This window comes from Bos mutus, chromosome 16, assembly GCF_027580195.1.
Source record: "Bos mutus isolate GX-2022 chromosome 16, NWIPB_WYAK_1.1, whole genome shotgun sequence".
In the NCBI taxonomy this organism is placed as follows: domain Eukaryota; kingdom Metazoa; phylum Chordata; class Mammalia; order Artiodactyla; family Bovidae; genus Bos; species Bos mutus.
The window spans coordinates 42,857,231-42,878,575 of NC_091632.1; the positions used below are offsets into that span (position 1 = coordinate 42,857,231).

A 21,345-nucleotide genomic window follows, 5' to 3' on the forward strand; every position below is an offset into this window, starting at 1 on the left:
CGAGATTAATGTGGGTTTTTGTCTTTTTTGCTCTCTTAAGCTTTTTACATCGGCATGATGAAGCATTCTCCACTGAACCCCTCAAGAACAACGGCAGAGGAAGTCCTCTGGGCTTTTACCATGTGCAGAATGTAAGTCACGTGGACATTTTTTGCCAGGTGTATTACAGGTTGGTGGTACCCCGAAGCAGCTGGTGCGAGGCAGGCATCATGTACGGGCTCCCTTTGGCTTTCTCAGCCGAAGAAGGATGATTATCCGAGCTGCTATGCAGGGGGAGCTCTGTGGCGAGAACAGACAATGGAGGGAGCAGCCAGGGCCCTGAGCTCATCCTCAGTGGACAGAGCAGCCAGCATCTTCTCTGAATGACAGTGGGCCTGTGCGTAGCACTGGGGGTTGGTCTGCCAGTAAATTCTTTGTCATTGAATTGTGAGTTGTTTTAGTGTTTCCGTCCTAGAAAAATAAGCATGTTTAATATGAGTTTTGTTAAAGTTAATATGTTCTTTAAACGGTAAGAAACATAACACTGTTCGGTTGCAAATAATGTAGAAACTGTGAAATTCTTTTGTAGCTAAACTAAGCTTCAGAATCTTTTTTCCTTTCAGCTGATTCGATGATTAATCCTTTAATGCCCCTTACAACTCCCCCGTAAGTGGAATAAGAGAACAGACCTTCCATCTCTTCTAGAAAGATTTACTTAACCCCATTCAAAAGTTTTCATTCTCATCACAAGAGCTAACATTCACTGAGAGCTTATGTTGTATCAGTCATTGTTAGAGGTGCTTTTTCTGTCTTAATTGATTTAACCCTTTCTTTTATGCCACATACTGTCATAATCCCCATGTTATAGTTGAGATAACTGAAGCATAGCAGTTGAAGTCACTCACCAAGGTTACCAAGCTAGGAGGAGGCAGAGGTGGGATTGAACCCAGGGAAATGTGGCTCTAGCATCCAGGGTCTTCACAGCTATACAGGAAACAGTCTCATTCTCTTGCTAACCATAGTCCACTCTCTAAAATACAAAAGGGGGACTCCCTTGTGGTCTAGTGGTTAAGACTCCACTTCCACTGCAGGGGAAGTGATCCCTGGTCCAGGAACTAAGATCCCTCGTGCTGTGCAACTTGGCCAAAAAAATTAAAATAAGAAAGGACAACTCCAAAAATGGAATGAACAAGCACAAAACATAGTTTTCTTTTTTATGTTTAATTGTATAAACATTAGCATGACTGTATATGATCAATATTGATTGTCTCCTGTGTACAAGGACCATGCCTGATGCCACTGTGTGGGGGTGAGGGGGACACTTAGATGAATCACAGGGGATTATGCCTCCGAAGAGTTTAGAATTATGATAGGAGAAATAAAATGCGTGTTTATTTTATGTGCAGTTTATAAAAATAGTAGTACAACTTATGGACATATTCGAAAGCTATTCTTGAAATGCATTGGGAGTGGGAGAAGGGAGAATTATTTCTACTAATGGAAAGAGAATTCTATGTTACATTCTTTGTTGAGGGTGGATGGTTGGATGGACAAAGAAGGTTGGGGAGCTTCCTGAAGGCTGTAGTATAAATAAGAAAAGGTGGGTCACTCTTGGCCTTGTACCTGGCACATAGTTAGCAGTCCCAGTTTTCATATCGTTGTTGCTGTTTGGTCTGGGCCTTGAAGTACAGGGAAAACAGGGACAGAGAAGTGGGAAGGCCTCCTGAGCAGGGCTGCTGTCTGGGCCCACCCTCAAAGTGGAGGAGAGAACAGGTGAAGGGAGCAGCCGATGCAGTCCTCATACTGACTGAAGGACGCAGAGGGGCTGGAGGTCAGTTAGGGTAGGTGGTGGAACGCCTGGAGTTTGGTCAAGTTGCTGTAGAAGGAAAACCAGAGAAGAGCCCATCTCTTCTGATATGAGAGGCCTGCAGAGTAAAGTACCCAGGACATACTGAGTACTCAAAAGTGCCTGAGTGCTGTTTGCTGCAGACATGCTGAGTGCTGTTTGCTGCAGACATGTGCATTTTCCTGTAAAAACTCTTACCCTAATCGAGCTTGGCTCTACTCCTTATTAGATTGCAGTGGAGGTTACGGAATCATTCGTGGACTATATCAAAACCAAGCCGATTGTGTTTGAAGTCTTTGGGCATTATCAGCAGCACCCACTTCACCTGCAAGGACAGGAACTTCACAGGTTTGGACCAAATGAGCACAGATTTTTTTGTTGTTGATATTGTTGTTGTTATTGTTACTTGCTGGAAAGAAAGAAATCTTTTGAGGGATTAAGATAGGTAAGTGACAGTTTTATATATTGTCCTATGTTTCCTTTTTAGAAATGTTACCATCTTTCTTCTAAGCCACCCAGTCACTAATTGTAGGAGGAGCAAATTGAGTTTTGCCCAGGGGGCCTTGAGTACCATCTTCTTGTAGGAAGAGACTTTGAATAGGATAAAGTTGAGGTAATCAAGACATAACGTGGAAATTGTGTAAATTATTCCTAACCACCTAGAACTGCATGGAGCATAGAGTCACTGTGAAACGTGTGTCTGAGTTGAGACACCAGAATGAGGGAGGAGACCATGATGGGGACTCTGGGATGATGGCAGAGTGTCAGTGTTAACAGAAAAATTTTCTTATTCGTTAGGTAAGACTTACAAGGGGACTTCTCTTAAAATGTCTTAGCCTCAGTTTTACTGTGTGGGAATATATCTGATATCTGATAATGTGCTAGTGTTGAAAGTACATGTGATCTGCTTCTAAATGGGATTTATACATGCCATTAGTATTAGCATGGGGGTCCTTTTAGTCTTGAAGAACTTTCATCTTCCTTTGCAGTCCACCCCAGCCGTCTCGACGATTCTTCCCTCCGCCCATGCCGCTATCCAAGCCAGGTGAGTGCCAGCTGGGTTCTTTATATGCTGCATGACTTTTCAGGTAAAAAGTCATATTCAAATTCCTGCTCAACATCTGTGCATCCTGTGTGTTCCAGTATCTAGCAGGACCTAGAATTGTTGGTGAGAAACTCTAGGGCTCTATCCACTCTGGCACTCTGGTCTTGTTGAAGATGTTGATAAACTCCCTGCTCCTCAGCCTCTCTGCTCTGTGTGTAACCCCTTTAACTTCAGTGGCGGGCATTTTTTTGCATGTTAGATTTGTTCTGCATGTTCATGTATCTTGTTTTGACTTTTCTTTGTTTATTTTCATCCTTTTTCCTCATTGCCCACTTGCCACATTCCCCCCCACCCTCTGCTCATTCTCCACCTCTGTGCGCCTTACCTCCATCCTGCCTTCAGACCATGAGAGAAAGATTGAACTGATCCGATTTCTCGTATCTGACTATGTGAATGTGCATGTGTTGGACACATTTTCTGAGCATGCCAACGTGCTTGCCTCCTCCGCCATTGCCACCTTCCAGGATGGGGCTGACCCATCACCGCCTTTTCTCTTTCTGCCAGTTCCCAGCTGCCAGCCTGAGAGGGTACCTAAACGAGATGGTTAGTAACTAAATTAGCTCTGCCTTAGATGTAGAACCATCCTCAGGGGCCAGTCCCAAAGCCTGGCTCTCTGTGTAGGAACCACGGATGTTTCTGTTTGCTACTTGACCTGAGTGTAGAGTTCACCACATTGTCAAGGTCATGTCACATTTCTTTCAGAGAGATTTTTAGGAAGTACCTTCTTTGTTTATGCCCTTTTCACATCATGGGCTGGGGGCGGGGGCTCCTTAGGTTTGTTGGTTTGGATTCTTTGCAGTGGTATTATTAATTTGAAGGATTTTTTAATAGTAGATGGCTTTAAAAAAAATGCTTCTGGTTTTGCTTTCTGACCCTTAGACGCACACCAATAACCCCCGGTTACCGTCTTGAGTAGCATCATCACCAACTCACCTGGAATTCAGCTAGGGTGAATAATGCCAACAGGCCATGCATAGTGCTGCAAGAGTCATAAAGCCCCTTTAGATTCATTGCATCAGTGGTTTCTCGCAATATCTTTTCAGATAGCTAATATTATGATCTTTATCTTAGAGATGAGGAGACAAACTCCCAGGGGTTAACTGACTCAACCAGAATTTCAAAGGTAGTTAGTGGTCGAGTGATAATTAGATCCCAGGTCCCCAGACTCTCACACCACTGCTCCCAGATTCAGAGCAGAGAACCCTCTTTGAATCGCCAAGATTTCAGGATTTCTATGTAGTGTTTCAAAATGCCCACCTTGTAGAATCTGACATTCTTGAAAGTACTAGGGTTTTGGTTAATGTATTTCATCAGTACAGATAAGGACATGGAATTTACATTTGAAGAAAATGGGTAACAGATCATTTACAGAATCCTGTATCTACAGGTTAGACCCGTGGTTCCCAGACTTGTCCATACACTGGAATCACCTGGGGGGCTTCAAACCTCTCAGAGGACTGAGCCCCATCCCTGGAGATTGTTCTTTAATTGGCCTGTGGGATGGCCTGGTCCATCTTTGAGATCCCCAGGTGATGCTCATGTGCAGGAGGTTCAGGAACCTCTGGGTTAGGGGACAGGTGCTCCCCACACCGGAGAAGGTAATGGCACCCCACTCCAGTACTCTTGCCTGGAATATCCCATGGACGGAGGAGCCCGGCTCCAGTCCATGGGGTCGCTAAGAGTCGGCCACAACTGAACGACTTCACTTTCACTTTTCACTTTCATTCATTGGAGAAGGAAATGGCAACCCACTCCAGTGTTCTTGCCTGGAGAATCCCAGAGACGGGGGAGCTTGGTGGGCTGCCATCTATGGTGTTGCACAGAGTCAGACATGACTGAAGCGACTTAGCAGCAGCAGCAGCAGTTCCCCACACGCACCACACACAGCGAGACCCTCCCCACATTCTCTCTCCCACATTGTTATGTGCTCTGCATGCTGCAAATGTGAGAGCCTCAGGAAGGTTTTTTAATGGTTTTATGAGCACATTTATGCTGCACAAAGCCTGTGTTCTCATCATTGGATATTTTGTTGAGAGGGAGAGAGGGAGAAAGATGCTGACCCTCTGTTTTCCTGTTCCCTGAAGTTAGAGGTGCACATAGAGTTGATTAAGTGTCTCTGGGTCTCCTGCACTGAAATCTGTCCCCTGATTCTTCCTGCCTTTCCCAAGTGTGTCCTTGAAGACTGACATTAGAGAAGCTTGTACCTTTGCAGAGTAGACTTGGACCACATGTTAACATTTTCCAAAAACTTTTAAAAGTTCCAGCCACCAAGTTAAATACCATGAGCAAAACCAGCCTTGGCCAGAGCATGAGCAAGTATGATCTTCTGGTTTGGTTTGAGATCAGTGAACTGGAGCCTACGGGAGAGTAAGTCCAACTTCCTATATTTTTAAATATGACAATTTTGCAAAATTAAAAAATGTAATTTTGAGTCTCTTTGTCTTCAGGTTCACAAAACGTCACATTCTAGTTTTGAACTGAATTTTAGGGGTGTTTACTCTTTGAATCAGATGTTTGTCAGAGAACTACCTAGTATTGTAATTTACTTTTTTAAAAACTATTTTCTCATTTATTTCCTCATAGAACATACCATATTCTTATTCAAATGAGAAAATCTAGGCTCAGAGAAATTAAATAATATGACCAAGGAAGCAGTAAGGTGGGGTTTGAACTCAGGACTGTCAGCTTCCATAGGACATCTTCTTTTATTTCCACGTTTTGTAACAGTAAACAATACTTACTGAGTGATTTAACTTCTTGTTAGCAGGAGCATGGAGCACTTTGTTACGAGGGAAGACAACCTACATATTGGGTTTTATCAGCAAACAAGCAAAGAGAGTCAGAAGCATATTGTGCACAATGGAGCCAGAGACTTATATCCACATCTCAGGGGCTTAGGGGACAGAATATTTCCATAGACCAGGGTTTCTCAACCTCTGCACTGTTTGGGGGCAGATGATTCCCTGTGGTTGGGGGCTGTCCTAAATGTTACAGGTATTTAACTGCGTCCCTGGCCTCTACTCATAAAGTGCCAGTAGCCCTTCCCTCCAGTTGTGGCAATAGACATTGTCAGATATCCCATGGGGGCAGAATCACCCCCAGTTAAGGACTTTTGGCTCCAATCAAAATAATCAGCATTGGCTTACTCTGAGTTGTTGTGTTAGACTCAGTGGCAAATGTAATCACTGTTTATACTTGTCTCAGAAATGCTTTTGAAAAACACAAAAGAGATCCCTCTCCTGAAACAGAGGGAAAAGGCTATATCAGTTAAAGGATAGGGGATAAATGTTATCTTAACGATCCTCTGCTTATCATGCCGGGTACCACCATCACAGTTACCTCCAGGAAACATTTATTGAGTTCCTGCTGTGTGTGAGGTTTGGCTCTATCGATCCTGTAGTATTCAGCAGAAGTGACATTACTTTAAGGAATTTGACTTTCTGTAGACAGATCCATAATGTGATTATAACTTGCATTATGATGGAGAAGAAGTTACAGTAAATGGTTTCCACTGAGTTAATTGCTTTCTGATTCTTAAAAATCTGAAGTTATCTCTTCCTCATCTCCTGACACTTGCCATGGCAGTAATACATTATTTATAGAGTATCTGTTAGACAGGGAGCTGGGATGGAGCCAAATGCAAATGACTGTGTGATTATATGTCCACTCCAGATGATGAGAAGGACATGGGATCGGAGTTTAGGAAAACAGAAACCACCGAGGGGCAGCACGACCAGGGAGGACCTTGCAGGTGAAGCTGCAGTTAGTTATTAGCACAAGCATCCATCTAACCTCTTTCTTTCCTATTTCTTTTTTTACAGGTATATCCCAGCCGTGGTGGACCATACAGCAGGCTTGCCCTGCCAGGGGACGTTTTTGCTTCACCAGGTACTAACGAAGGAGCCAAAAAGGGCCTAGAAGGGAACAACAAAAAGAGTTAGAATAAGAAACAGCCCTCTGTTTCTCTGCCTTTATATCTTCATTTGAAGGGAATTTGGAGGTTGGGAGACTTTGCCCTATCCTTTCCTTAAAGTTTCTCAAACCTTGGCTTTTGTGTATAAATACACATATTAAAAGAGCTATTTTGAAAGAATTTGTTTAATTCAGTTAGAATGTATGCTGCTCCCCTGTGGTTTTATGCCATTTTCACTCTGTGATGTTAAGAAACTCTGCTTTCACAGCCAGAAGATTTTAATGGAGATAGAGAAGTAAGGTTTCAGTGGACTGAAAATCCAGTCGTGAAATGGAGGTCCCTCTTTGGCAAATGGAAAGTAGTTTTAATCAGTGCTCAGAAGTGCTTGTGAGTCAGATGGGCTCACTCTGGGACTTACCGTCTGGGCAGTGGTTCTTGAAGCTGTATCAGCACCTGGCTCTTCCTCAGTCCCTCACCTGTGTCCCTTGATTCAGAATAACAGTGTGGACAGCACTTCCCATCTCTCTCCATACCTCCCCTTCTTGCCACCACCACACCAGACGATCCAACAAAGGGCAAACAAGAGGAAATAAGAGATGGCCCCAGCTAAATTGCAACCCTGCTCCATTACCTAGGGCATCCAGCGGAGGATCACAGTGACCATCATCCATGAGAAGGGGAGTGAGCTCCACTGGAAGGATGTTCGTGAGCTGGTGGTAGGTGAGTACATTTCTTCAGATGAGGACGGAGCCAGGCTTTTTTAGAGATGTGATTGGTCCCTGTTTGGAGCACAGGGAGTATGTGGAAGACTGCACTGGAGAACATGACCATCAGAAGAGAGACTTTGAGTCAAAAGTACCCTTGTTTCCCAGCTCCCTTCATAGGTTATGCAACTGCCAGTATTTTTCTCAAGGACTATGGGAGTGGTTCTGTGCCGAAGGCCCCAGAGAAGCCTCTGCTCCTTGTGCGCTTGTGATCTAGTGAGGAACAGCGTGTGTATGTGTCCAGAGCTGTTTGAGGAATGAATACCAAATGAGGACAACTGAAACAGACCTGTGCTAGGAGAGTGGACAACAAAAAAGATCCAAGAGGACTGGGTTAGCTGGTAGGAGATGCTCTGAGTAGATTAGAGAGAAATTGGAGGGTTTTGTTTGTTTTTTTTTGCAAGCATTTGGAGTTAGTCAGGAATGTCTAATGAGCAAATGGCTAGAAACCTATGGCCAGAGAGGAGAGACAGAATTGAGGTCCCATGAGAGGAAAAGATTGAACCAACAGCATCAGCTGTAGAATGAGAGGCTAAGGCAGGAGCCTGACCCTGTTTTTACCATGGACCCATTTGGCAGAGGTGAAGCCTTAGAATTACATTTTTAAATGTAGAAAATAAAGTACTTGGGATTACTAAGGGAACTAATAATATTGAACTGCAGTTGTTAAAAACTAAACAAATTTGTAACATAAGCTCTCTATTGATGTGTTAAATAAGCAGAGGGTCTAATTTGTATCATTTCAAAGTGGTAATGAGTGTCATATAGTTGACATTAGTGTGATAACGGAAACATCTGTGATTTCTGCCTGGGACAAAGGTATAAGTACTGCTCAGTCTACTGTGGTTTGTGCCCTCCCCTCCTTATGGAAGGAAAAACCAGTTTCAGTTAGAGGCTCCTGAAAATAAAGTTGTTACAGTTTAGCCTTTCTGAATTTTATGCATAAACCTCTTGGGTACCTACAGACCAAATTAGGGACCTCTGGAAGGATGGTTATATACTCTGTCCTATCCAGGACAGTGATTTTCAAGCTTTTCAAAATTAATTTTTACACACAAAAAAAGAAAGATGCTTTCTGGCCAGAATGGGTGGTGAGCAGAGGCAGCAGTTATTAAGGCTTTTCTGTAACCCTATGGCTTATTATTTTTTTTAAACAAGCATGAAGTGTGGCAGGTGCTTTCCTAAATGCTCTAAAAATGTTAGTTCATATAATATAACATAACATATAATATGATCATAAAATTCTTTAAAGGGCAGAATTGTTTTTCCCACTTGGCAGGTGAGGAAAGTGAGGCTCAAAGAGGTTGAGCGTGTGCCCAGGCCTCACAGAGAGTTAGTGTCGGAGCTGAGATTCGAACCCCGGCAGTCCTGCTCCAGAGACTGTTCTGAAACTCTGTGCACTGCTGCATACCCTAGTCTTAGTATTTGAAAACAGAATTGTAAGATGTTAAACAAGAAAGTGGTATAATGAAGGCAGTGGCTTAAGAACATTATAGAAGGTGAGTGTGGGGTGGATTGACAAGGAGAGACATGAGAGCAGCTGGGAGACCAGTTAAATGACTGTTGCTTGTCTCTGATCAGAAGGGGATGAGCTTCCCCTGATGAGCAGGGCAGTGATGTTGGAAATAAAAGTTGAAATGAATATGAGAAGCTCTTTGAACAATGAATAAATGTTCACAGTTGACTGAATGTGGGATGTAAAGGGGAGACAGAATATGGAGAAGAAAAAAAAAATAAATAAAAAAAAATTTAAAAAAAAAGAATACGGAGAAGAATGGAAGACTGAGAATTCCCACATTAGACTTTGAAACTACAGTTAACCAAATGACTCTTCCGGCACCTGAAATTACACAGAGGTCTGACAGTCTCATTTTGGCTTAATGGATTACTGTTTTGTTTTTAAATGTCCCCATGTCCTGGTTTCTTTCTTGTCTCTCTCAGGCCGAATCAGGAATAAGGCTGAGGTGGATGAAGCTGCAGTGGACGCCATCCTCTCCCTCAATATCATCTCTGCCAAGTACCTGAAGTCGTCCCACAACTCTAGCAGGTGGGCCACCGGGGCGAGTGATGAGTCAGCCCTGGGAGTTGATTACTTCACCATTAGATTCTTCATTCATTAATGACTCCCCACCTTCTCACTTAGACTCCCTATTCCTTCTCTGCCTATCCTGTTCTTCAGAAATAAATAACATAAACCATTGGAGATACTCATATGTTACTCCCAGAGAACAAAAATATTCTTTCCTTTGGGGAGTTTGAACGTTGTAGCACAATGTTAGAGAAAAAGCTGTAGCTGTAGCACAACGATAGAGAAAAAGCAGAAGAAAACTCAGCATGCCACCCAAGATTTTACATGTAGATTAACTATGGCTAAGACTAAATGTCTTCCTATGAAGTGATTGCTGGAGAAAGACCTCTCTCTCTTGGCCTTGGGTTTCATGGAAACCTGCTCTCCAAGGTGTAGTGAACTCTCTTGTGTTCATCTTTGCTGCTGCCAGTATTGGCTCAAGGAGTTTCGCTATTTCACTTATGCATTAAAGGCAATAAATTATAATAAACTCTTCTGACCAAGATTGGCTGCTATAGATAATGAATTTTAATTTTAAGCTAGTTCCCTTCAGAATTCCATTTTTAATCAAATAATGACAGAGTGTATAAAGTACATAGCTATTCTGCTTTTCTGTATTGAACTATAAATAAATCTGCTGGGGTGCATTTCCCTCCCTGGAGAAGGAGTCCCCTCATTGTGCACAGAGGCTCTGTGTCTTTATGAAGTGAGGTCTGGGGAACAGGAGTGGCTATGTGTTCTAATGTGGTTCGGAACACAACCTTCAAATTACGGGATTTCTCTGTGGTCTGTCTGCTCCTGAAAAGTTGCTTCTGTCTGTTGGCAAGCGGGAGAGGAAAAATAAGACAAAAACCAGAAGCAGAGTTAAAAGTTTGGGCCAGGGTTAATTTCTTTCCGTTGCTCCCTTGTGTTTCTGATTTTCATGGGAATGAGGAAAAGGAAGCAGATGTGTGTTTGCTTTTTTGCCTGTTGGAGAAACTGGCAGGGACTGTGGGCAGAAAGGGAAGGTGACTGAGAGGGGTGTACATATGGGGCAGGGGGTGGGGTGGCAGAAATAAAGCAGGCTGCTCTCATCTCCCTTGGCCTCTTCCCTGGGCAAAATCTTGAACAACACCATTTCTGTGAAGTTAGCATTAATCCCACACACTGTTCTGTCTGCTGCCAGACGTTTACAGAAAGTGTTCAGCTGGCATTCATCATGTTCTCCTTGCAACTGTGAGGAACATATCTTAACCCTCCCTGTGGTACTCGGTGAAAGATGGTGAAACATGGTGTTTCGTTGATGTGCTGGTTGTGCTGAACTTACCTCCATTAGAGTAACCTTAACCAGTCCTTTGACTCATGCCTGGCAGTGGGTTAGATGTGTAGAAGATAAATTTGACTTTGTTAAAAGCAACTTACCTTGGCTTCTCCTTTGTTCAGCAACTGTTCTGCCCTTTGGAACTCAGAAAAAGTCGTGGAGGCTGGAATCTAACCTACAAGGAATGGGGGACGAAAAGGCCTTCATTCCAAGAGCCCCACAGGGCCCTGCTTGGCATCACCACCACCAACAGGGACCTAGAGTCAGAATGACTGGCCAAGGACAACCTGGAAACTAACCCCATCACCCTAAAACCCGAGACTGCGAGCCATGTGGCAGAGCAGTCCTCCTGGGTTTCCTCACCCTGCTGCTGCCCACCCTGGTGCCCCTTCCCAATAAAATCTCTTGCTTTGTATTAAAAAAAAAAAGAACCAACTTTATCTTTCCCAATAGAAGCTTAGAGTTAATTAATCAAAAAAGTTGCTAAAGTCAAGAATAATAAAAAGATACAGACTATAAACACTTGTTTTAAAGTATTTAAATGTACATAAATTTGTCAAGCTCTTGCTCTAGGGCCAAGGCCTTTTCTTTAATTGTAGGCTCATTTATTAGACTTCTGACTGTCTTTCTGACAAAGCCACACCCATAATTTATCATCTATAATTTTCAGTTTGGTGGAACTGGAAACTTAAGAAGAAAATCAAAGTGCAAAATCCTTTAAGCTTTTTATCATGTATCACTAAAATTTTATTTCCCTCTTTCTTTTACATTCATCTCACCCAAACTTAATTGAACAGCTGTTGTTTTAAACAACTCACCGTTATCAAGTCTTTTAAAGACATTTAGTTTAGTTTTCACACTTAGTTTTGTTTCACACTAAACAAAAATTCTTATTGCTCTCATGTTTCAGTGATTTATCTAATATTTAATTAAATTAGATCATTGTAATAACAAACAACTGCATAGACAGGTTTGGGACCAAATACTACTGATACTTGAAAAGCACAAAACTCAGCTCTTTGGAGCAAATTGTCTGGGCCTATGCATGCATACTAAGTCGCTTCAGTCATGTCCAACTCTTGGTGACCCCATGGACTGTAGTCTTCCAGGCTCCTCTGTCCTTGGGATTTCTCTAGGCAAGAATACTGGAGTGGGTTGCCATTTCCTTCTCCACTGGGCCTATGAGTTACCTCTTTATTTTAGAATAACGCTCAATGAGAAATGGATGTCAGTCTTTACATTCTAGGGTTGTGAAGAGCATAAGTTCATGTGGTAAGTGGCTAAATGGAGTTTGGTTAAGAGAGCTTTTGTTCTTTCTGCCTAAAGGTTTAGTGTTTAAAGTTGAACTTACAGAGCTCCAGTTGGGTGTATTAAGTATACGTGATTAGAAGGTACTTGTGATACATTGATAGCAGAGTGCGGCTGATAAGAGCCATTGCTCCTTTTCTTCCCGGTCCTACATTTCTCTTACCTAATTGGTTTGGTTTTCTCATAACTCCACAGCAACTTCCTACCATTTCCAATAGTAAGTCACCTCCTAAAGGGATGTTAATAAAAACTGTCTCCCTTCTACGTCCAGCATTTCCTTAACACAATGACTCTTCTCATTGTAAGCCATTTATCAAACTGTGTCCCATGAAATTCGCTGTTATTTGTCCACTTGAATTCACTTTGCTTGTCAGCAAATTTGTGTTTTATATCTGTTTTTTTTTCTCTTCTCCTTTCTCTCTTCCCCTCTCTTTTTTCCTTTTTTAATTTTTTTGACTTTTGCTGTACTAACGAAAGTTTTTTCTATGTTTTTGCAGGCTCTTTCTTGATAAGGATATTCCTAGGTATTTTCTGTTTGCTTTTTTGCACATAAAGATTCTGTTTTATCAGAATGGTTTATGTCTTCTGTTGCTTTGACTGCTGTTGTAATTTAGTAGTTTTCCCCTATGTAAACCTGCACCCACCTAGGAATAGAGCGAGACCTCACTCTGCACCGTTGCGCCCTAGGCTTTTCTAATGCATGTATAGTTTCGCTTGTAGGTTCTTGAGTAATCTGTAGAGTTCATAATTATTTTCTCATTCCATTTAGTAAACCTGCTCATTTTATTCTTATGCCGTGTCAAGTTTTCCCTTCCACATTGCAAAGTAGAATGTTACTGCCTTCATTTCATATGGAATCTCAGGCTTTTGTGATTGTTAACCTTTTTCTTTGTTTTGTCCTGTGTAGTATCAGAGACCAGTTTAGTTATTTCGGTAGCTGAGTCCGTGAGAAATATTTTTTATTTTTAAACATTTCTCTTTGTCCTGTCAGGACTACTTGTCTCATTTATTTTCTGCTTTTGGAATAGAAAAAAATTCCTAGTTTGGTAGTGAAGGAAATTGCCTCCCATCTCTCTTTCCATCTGGTTGAAGAAAGAAAACTGAAGGAAGTGACACATAACAGTATAGCCTAAATGGTTTTTAAGATGCATGTACACAAACACCCACACAGCACATAAACACACGCTGCTTTTGTCTAGAATATCTTGAGAAATCAACCTGGGGTTATTTCCTGACCACCTTAAAGCCATACAGGACAGCGTGCTTTAGGACTCAGCCCTGTTTCTAACCGCCAGTTCTCTTGCTCGCTTGAGTCCATTGGCATTACTCACGTGTCCTGGTTGTAGTTTGTATGACCTCTTCTCAAGAACTGCCACCCTTTGTGAGTGTTTTGGAAAAAAATGTGCAGCCGTAACTCCCAAGCACCAAACAAATCAAACCAAAAAAACCACAAAAACCACCTTTTTCTCCCCATCCCAATACAGGGAGATTTTAGTGATGTAAGAATTTTTCTATGTTAGCCAAGTTTCTATCAGAGAAATTTCTTCTTTAGGTTAAATGAAAACCAGACAACAGGAATGTGAAGAGGCTTTCTCACACACATTCAGAACACTTGCCTCATTTGAGAGGGAATCATGAACTGTAAATCCTGGCCCCAGGAAGCTCAAGTTCTGGTTCAATTTTTAATGAGTCACAGGTCCAGGCAGCAGGGCTAGGAATCACTGTCTGGTGTCTCCAGGGTAACACACACCGTCACCCTACAAAGGGGCTTTACTTGACCTCAGCACAGGCGGGCCCAGACTGCAGGGCCACAGGTAGGCCCCGTTCCAGGTCCCTCGGCAGACTGTGGGACACAATAAAAGAGCCGTCTCAAGGACAGAGCCCTCAGGTGGCTTCTGCTGAAGTAATGGATTCCACCACCCAACGTCAGAATTTGTCTTAAACCAAGCTAAAATTTAGATTCAATCAAAACAGGGCTCTGTGGGTCATAAAGGGCTCTCTGGTGAGCCCAGGGGCAGGGGAGGGGCTTGTGTTGTCCTCCGTGGTTGCTGTTTGGGTCCCTTGGTTGCTTCGTCCATCTTTGTCTTGCTGTCTCTCTGTTCCTTTGGTATCTGTGTAGAGAATTTTCTTGACCCTTATGCTCTACCTTAAGAGCTAGATCTTTGTAAGAGTATCATGTACAGCTGATTACCTTTGAACAACACGGGCTTGAACTGTGTGGGTCCACTTATGTGTTGATTTTTTTCAGTAGTAGGTACCACAGCACTCCGTGATCCGTGGTTGGCTGAACCTGCGGAGGCAGAACCTTGGATATCGAGGGCTTACTATAAGTTATACGTAGATTTTTTCTCTTTTTTGGCTGTTCTGGGTCGTCTTTGCTACGCAGACTTTCTCTAGTTTGGGCGAACAGGGGCTAGTCTTTGTTGCAGTTCGCGCTGCTCACTGCAGTGGCTTCTCTTGTGGAGCACGGACTGTAGGCACTCGGACTCAGTAGTTGTGGTGCCCTGCAGCATGTGGGATCTTCCCAAACCAGGGCTGGAACCCATGTCTCCTGTGTTGACAGGCAGATTCTCAACTACCGGACCACCAGGGAGGTCCTATACACAGATTTTTAAGAGCATGGAGAGTCAGCCCCCTATCCCCTGTTGCACAAAGGTCAACTATACTGCAAGATGACTTACAACTGTACTTCTAGAAGCAGCTACAAGACGAAATCATAAAAAAAAAAAAAAAAAAGATGAAATCATCAGGCTTCAAACACTAGCACTCAGGATGAGGTGTGGTTACGGAGTTCATTTAGAAGTATTGTTTTCTCTGATTATTTCTGGAGAAAGAATCACAGAGGTGTGTTTAGAGAGAAGATATGCCAACTATTTGCCAACATCTAGAAAAGACAGCTGCAGTGAGATTACCATTTGGTAAGGGGCGAGGTGGAATGTACTGGGCAGGGAATAAAGTGCGCAAAACTCCAGTTGTATCAGGTGAGGTGTGTTACACGTCCAGAGAGTGTGGTGCTGGACAGCCCACTCTGCAGGGGTGGACAAGGTGTTTTCCCTGGCAGTTCTCTCGGGGGTTGAATTGGGAGTTGATCTCTGACTCTGCTGTTGAACTCAGGATGGTGTTTCAGGTGAGACCTGCTGAACCGGAAGGTTAATGTCAAGTAGGGGCTATGGTGTTTTTACTGGGAGGAAAAAAGAAAGGTATTAGGACAGTTTACAAAATCAGTTTATGGGTGTTTATTAAATAATCAAACTTCTAGTTGTTATTTGAATGTTAGATTCTTACGTGGATTTTTGGAAAACTGATAAATAGTAGTTGGCTAGCTCTGGTACTAAAAATTACTTTCTTTTACTGAAATGTCAGCTAAGAATAACCTCATATTTTATTTAAAACAAGGTTCTCTATGCTGTCTCTCCCATCAGTCCTCCTAGATGTGTGTGTGCTGTTTCTGAGGTTCAGCAGGATGGAATTGAGACATGAAGAAGGCTGCTTCAAATGATTGAACCTCTATTTCCTGCCCTGGTCACTGACTCACGGAGGAGCTCACTTAGTCTTTCTTATATTAGTTTCTGTCCATACTCATTTCTGCTTTTCATCTTAATTCTTTTGATTGATCTCACTCTGTTGATGTTTATAGGCAGGGAGAAAACAGGCTTGTCAAAAAAAAGAACATAGCTAAGTGTTCCTTGACAACGGGTGGGGGCAAGAGGCTGGAGGCTGACATTTTTCTCCCAGGAGATGAAGGTTCCACTCTGTTGTCAGAGTTCGGGAAGTTGGAACTGTGGGTCACTGTGGGTTCTGATTGTGCATTTCTGATTGTGCATTTCTGATTGTGGCGCTACCTGGGCTAAGATGACTTCAGGGCTCTAGAGCGTTTCCAACTGTGGCAGTACCTGCACTTAGGTGCCTGCAGCTTTAGGTGACCCCTCTTGCCTTTTCGACTGCAGGACCTTCTATCGTTTCGAGGCCGTCTGGGATAGTTCCCTCCATAACTCCCTCCTTCTGAACCGAGTGACACCCTACGGAGAAAAGATCTACATGACCCTGTCGGCCTACCTGGAGGTGAGAGGACCCACAACTTGAGTTGCTGTGACCTGCCAGCCCTGCACAGTGGGCAGGTTACGACAAGGAAATGGGGAGGAACCATGTGACTGACTGTGTCTTCCTTTCTCCCAGCTCATCCTCCCAGCTCATCCTTAAGTTACTTATTATTATTATACTTTGCTAACTACTCTGGTTATATCAGGTTCTGTTCCCAGCCTCTAGTTAACCAAAAAGTCGTATAACTTCTATTTCATTCTCAGTTTTAGTAGCCTAGTCCCTATCCATCAGAGAAAGCATGATTTTAAGAAAACGGCCTCTTGTTTTGGAAGTTGTGGATGGAGGCTAGTAGTGGCTAACATCGCAGATGCTAGAACTAGCCTGTCTGAGTTTAGGTTCCCTGTGCTGTCACTTAATTGCCCTCCTGTCCTTGGGAGAGTGATTTCTCCTTTGTGCTTCAATTTCCTTATCTCTTGAACAGGGGTAATGATAGTATTAATAGCATTTACCTAAGAAGGTTGTTGAGAGGTCACAAAAAGGGATTTAAGGCAAACAGTGCTGGGTATATGACAAATAATAAGTATCAGCCATTGCCTACAGAAAAAAACTTTGAAAAATTTTGAGAAAAGTAAATGCACCCACAAGGAATACTGCCTGACCTTACATGTATTGTTTTCTGATTTGCTGTTGAAATAAATTGCTGGTAGAGCTGAAGTCCTCCACCCACTATGTCTGGGACCAGCTTTCCAATGCCATAGTGCCCAGACTATGGTCACAGGTGTTCTGTCTGCTTTCAGCTGGATCACTGCATCCAGCCGGCCGTCATCACCAAGGACGTGTGCATGGTCTTCTACTCCCGGGACGCCAAGATCTCGCCGCCACGCTCGCTGCGCAGCCTCTTTGGCAGCGGCTATTCGAAGTCACCAGACTCGTAAGTTTTGGAGACAAGTGTCGCCTCGGGTTGGTGGGCCCCGTACAGAATGAGCAGTCTCCTAACTGCTGTTTTCACGGTTCTCAGCCTATCAACCATTTGGTAGCTGACACCTGGAGTGCAGTGAGGTAAATGTTGGCATTTAGTAAAATATTAACAGATGGATGAGTAGTAAAGGAAGGGAGGCATGTTCCATTGTGAACACTTCTCCAACAGTTTTGCAGGGACTGAGGTTCTTTTAAATGTCATTATTATTATTTCTAACAGCTTACTGTTGGGACGTTCTTATTCTTAAGATTTATTTGTGTTTTAGATACATAAATGTACATCGAGAATAATACAGTGACTACCTGTGCATCACCACTGAGCTTAAAAATGGTTACTAATGCAGTAGAAGATTCAGTCCCCTTCCTAACCACACCCCCTAGAAGCTGGTGTTTATCATTTTCATTCTACTCAGACCTTTACCCCTTCATCGCTTCTTTCTTGTAAGAAAAGGCAAAATTCAGTTTTCACATTTGAATTATACATTTTCCAGTTTATTATTCAGTTGTGTCCTAAGTTCAGAATAGGAGAACAGTGACTGATGAGCGATGTCTGTAATTTTACAGACATCTGAGGGTGGGTTGCAATTCCAGCACAGGAGACAATGCTTTAAGCAGAGAGAATTGAGATTCTTCCTGTTTTTGTGCTGTTTGAAATTAAGCAATTGTTTATTTGTTTTAATTTACATAGCAATCGAGTCACTGGAATTTATGAACTCAGTTTATGCAAAATGGCAGACACAGGAAGTCCAGGTAAGCTCTGTGGATCAGGGAAGGGAGAGTTACCTTTGCATTTGACTGCAGTACACTATATCAAAAGTTTATCCCACCCATGCAGGATGGATATACATTCTTGAGACACCAGTTATATTTTACAAGCCACTTTGGTGGTGGTGGTAGGAGTTACCATTTTCAGAGTTACAACACTGTTTGCTTTATGACGTGCTATACAGTTATAAAAACTGTATAGAACAGATTGTTACTAGGCTGTGGAATATTATCAGTATAACAAATTCAAGCATATTATGAGAATTCCCTGGCGATCCAGTGGTTAGGACTCAGTGCATTCACTGTCATGGCCCCAGGTTCAGTCCCTGGTCAAGGAAATAAGATCCTACAAGCCTGAGTCATAACCCCCCTCCCCACTCCCTCGCAAAAAAAATCAAATGTATTTCAGTGAATTTGGTTTGGAAAACTTCAGAGCCATTTCCCTTCCTACCTTAGCCCCAAAGATAACTTGACAGTGTGACTTTACAGGTACCGTCAAACTAGAATTTGAACCTCCTATGCTATGGAAAGACACGTTATTAATATTAAGCTGAGCTTGTTCTGTGTCCCTTTTTATGTATCTGTGCAATGCTGTTATTCCTCCATTTTGGTGGCCTTAAACAGCCCTCTGCATTTCCATGTTTGTGAAACTGGAACATGGACAAAATTATGGGTTTTTCAAAACATTTAGTGTAAGTTTGAATCATTTTGGAGAAAATATGTGGAAAAGAGACTGAGGCCCACATGTAAGAATGGAGATAAAAGGAAGATTCTGAGTATGAATCTAAGTCCCATAGCAGCTAACTACAGTGTCTAGAGAATTCCTTCAGAAATTTTTAAATTAACGTAAGTTCATGTCTTTTAAGGGCTTCCCTGAGAGCTCAGTTGGTAAAAAATCCGACTGCAACACGGGAGACCCCAGTTTGATTCCTGGGTAGGGAAGATCCACTGGAGAACGGATAGGCTACCCACTTCAATATTCTTGGGCTTCTCTTGTGGCTCAGCTGGTAAAGAATCCACCTGCAATGTGGGAGACCTGGGTTTGATCCCTGGGTCAAGAAGATCCCCTGGAGAAGGAGAAGGCTACCCACTCCGGTATTCTTGCCTGGAGAATCCCATGGACTATACAGTCCACAGGGTCGCAAAGAGTTGAACAAGACCGAGAGCCTTTCACTTTCACTTCACTTTCATGTCTTTTAAATTTGAAACCAGTACAGTTCAGTTCAGTCACTTAGTCGTGTCCAACTCTTTGCGACCCCATGAACTGCAGCACACCAGGCCTCCCTGTCCATCACCAACTCCCAGAGTTCACTCAGACTCACGTCCATCGAGTCAGTGATGCCATCCAACCATCTCATCCTCTGTCATCCCCTTCTCCTGCCCTCAATCTCTCCCAGCATCAGGGCCTTTTCAAATGAGTCAGCTCTCCACATGAGGTGGCCGAAGTATTGGAGTTTCAGCTTCAACATCAGTCCCTCCAATGAACACCCAGGACTGATCTCCTTTAGGATGGACTGGTTGGATCTCCTTGCAGTCCAAGGGACTCTCAAGAGTCTTCTCCAACACCACAGTTCAAAAGCGTCAATTCTTTGGTGCTCAGCTTTCTTTATAGTCCAGCTCTCACATCCATACATGACTACTGGAAAAACCATAGCCTTGACTAGACGGACCTCTGTTGGCAAAGTAATATAATGTCTCTGCTTTTTAATATGCTGTCTAGGCTGGTCATAACTTTCCTTCCAAGGAGCAAGTGTCGTTTAATTTCATGGCTGCAGTCACCATCCACAGTGATTTTGGAGCCCAGAAAAAGAAAGTCTGACACTGTTTCCCCATCTATTTCCCATGAAGTGATAGGACCAGATGCCATCTTAGTTTTCTGAATGTTGAGCTTTCAGCCAGCTTTTTCACTCTCCTCTTTCACTTTCATCAAGAGGCTTTTTAGTTCCTCTTCACTTTCTGCCATAAGGGTGGTGTCATCTGCATATCTGAGGTTACTGATATTTCTCCCGGCAGTCTTGATTCCAGCTTGTGCTTCCTCCAGCCCACCGTTTCTCATGATGTACTCTGCATGTAAGTTGAATAAGCAGGGTGACAGTATACAACCTTGATGTACTCCTTTTCCTATTTGGAACCAGTCTGTTGTTCCATGTCCAGTTCTAACTGTTGCTTCCTGACCTGCATACAGATTTCTCAAGAGGCAGGTCAGGTGGTGTGGTATTCCCATCTCTTTGAGAATTTTCCAGTTTATTGTGATCCACACAGTCAAAGGCTTTGGCATATTCAATGAAGCAGAAATAGATGTTTTTCTGAAACTCTCTTGCTTTTTCGATGATCCAGCAGATGTTGGCAATTTCATCTCTGGTTCCTCTGCCTTTCAAAAACCAGCTTGAACATCTGGAAGTTCATGGTTCATGTATTGCTGAAGCCTGGCTTGGAGAATTTTGAGTATTACTTTACTAGCGTGTGAGATGAGTGCAATTGTGCGATAGTTTGAACATTCTTTGGCATTGCCTTTCTTTGGGATTGGAATGAAAACTGACCTTTTCCAGTCCTGTGGCCACTGCTGAGTTTTCCAAATTTGCTGGCATATTGAGTGCAGCACTTTCACAGCATCATCTTTCAGGATTTGAAATAGCTCAGCTGGGATTCCATTACCTCCACTAGCTTTGTTCGTAGTGATGCTTCCTAGGGCCCGCTTGACTTCACATTCCAGGATATCTGGCTCTAGGTGAGTGATCACACCATAGTGATTAACTGGGTCGTGAAGATCTTATTTGTACAGTTCTTCTGGGTATTCTTGCCACCTCTTCTTAATATCTTCTGCTTCTGTTAGGTCCCTACCATTTCTGTCTTTTATTGAGCCCATCTTTGCATGAAATGTTCCCTTGGTATCTCTAATTTTCTTGAAGAGATCTCTGCTGCTGCTGCTAAGTCGCTTCAGTCGTGTCCGACTCTGTGCGACCCCATAAATGGCAGCCCACCAGGCTCCCCTGTCCCTGGGATTCTCCAGGCAAGAACTCTGGAATGGGTTGACATTTCCTTCTCCAATGCATGAAAGTGAAAAGTGAAAGTGAAGTCGCTCAGTCCTGTCCGAATCTTTGCGACCCCATGCACTGTAGCCTACCAGGCTCCTCAGTCCATGAGATTTTCCAGGCAAGAGTACTGGAGTGGGGTGCCATTGCCTTCTCTGGAAGAGATCTCTAGTCTTTCCCATTGTATTGTTTTCCTCTATTTCTTTGCATTGATCTCTGAGGAAGGCTTTCTTATCTCTCCTTGCT

General features: G+C 43.0%; 1 protein-coding gene across 8 annotated transcripts in view; it reads left to right on the top strand.

Moving 5' to 3' along the window:
* KIF1B (kinesin family member 1B) overlaps positions 1 to 21,345 on the top strand; it is a 151,316-nt gene that overhangs the window by 118,759 nt on the left and 11,212 nt on the right. For all 8 annotated transcript variants that reach the window (XM_070385216.1, XM_070385222.1, XM_070385218.1 and 5 more), the window contains 10 exons: positions 41 to 131; positions 2,055 to 2,173; positions 2,815 to 2,870; positions 5,189 to 5,297; positions 6,752 to 6,818; positions 7,479 to 7,563; positions 9,549 to 9,654; positions 16,231 to 16,345; positions 17,122 to 17,255; positions 17,991 to 18,052. In XM_070385216.1, the coding sequence (XP_070241317.1) occupies positions 41 to 131; positions 2,055 to 2,173; positions 2,815 to 2,870; positions 5,189 to 5,297; positions 6,752 to 6,818; positions 7,479 to 7,563; positions 9,549 to 9,654; positions 16,231 to 16,345; positions 17,122 to 17,255; positions 17,991 to 18,052 (944 nt within the window). The remainder of the gene's footprint in view (positions 1 to 40; positions 132 to 2,054; positions 2,174 to 2,814; positions 2,871 to 5,188; positions 5,298 to 6,751; positions 6,819 to 7,478; positions 7,564 to 9,548; positions 9,655 to 16,230; positions 16,346 to 17,121; positions 17,256 to 17,990; positions 18,053 to 21,345) is intronic.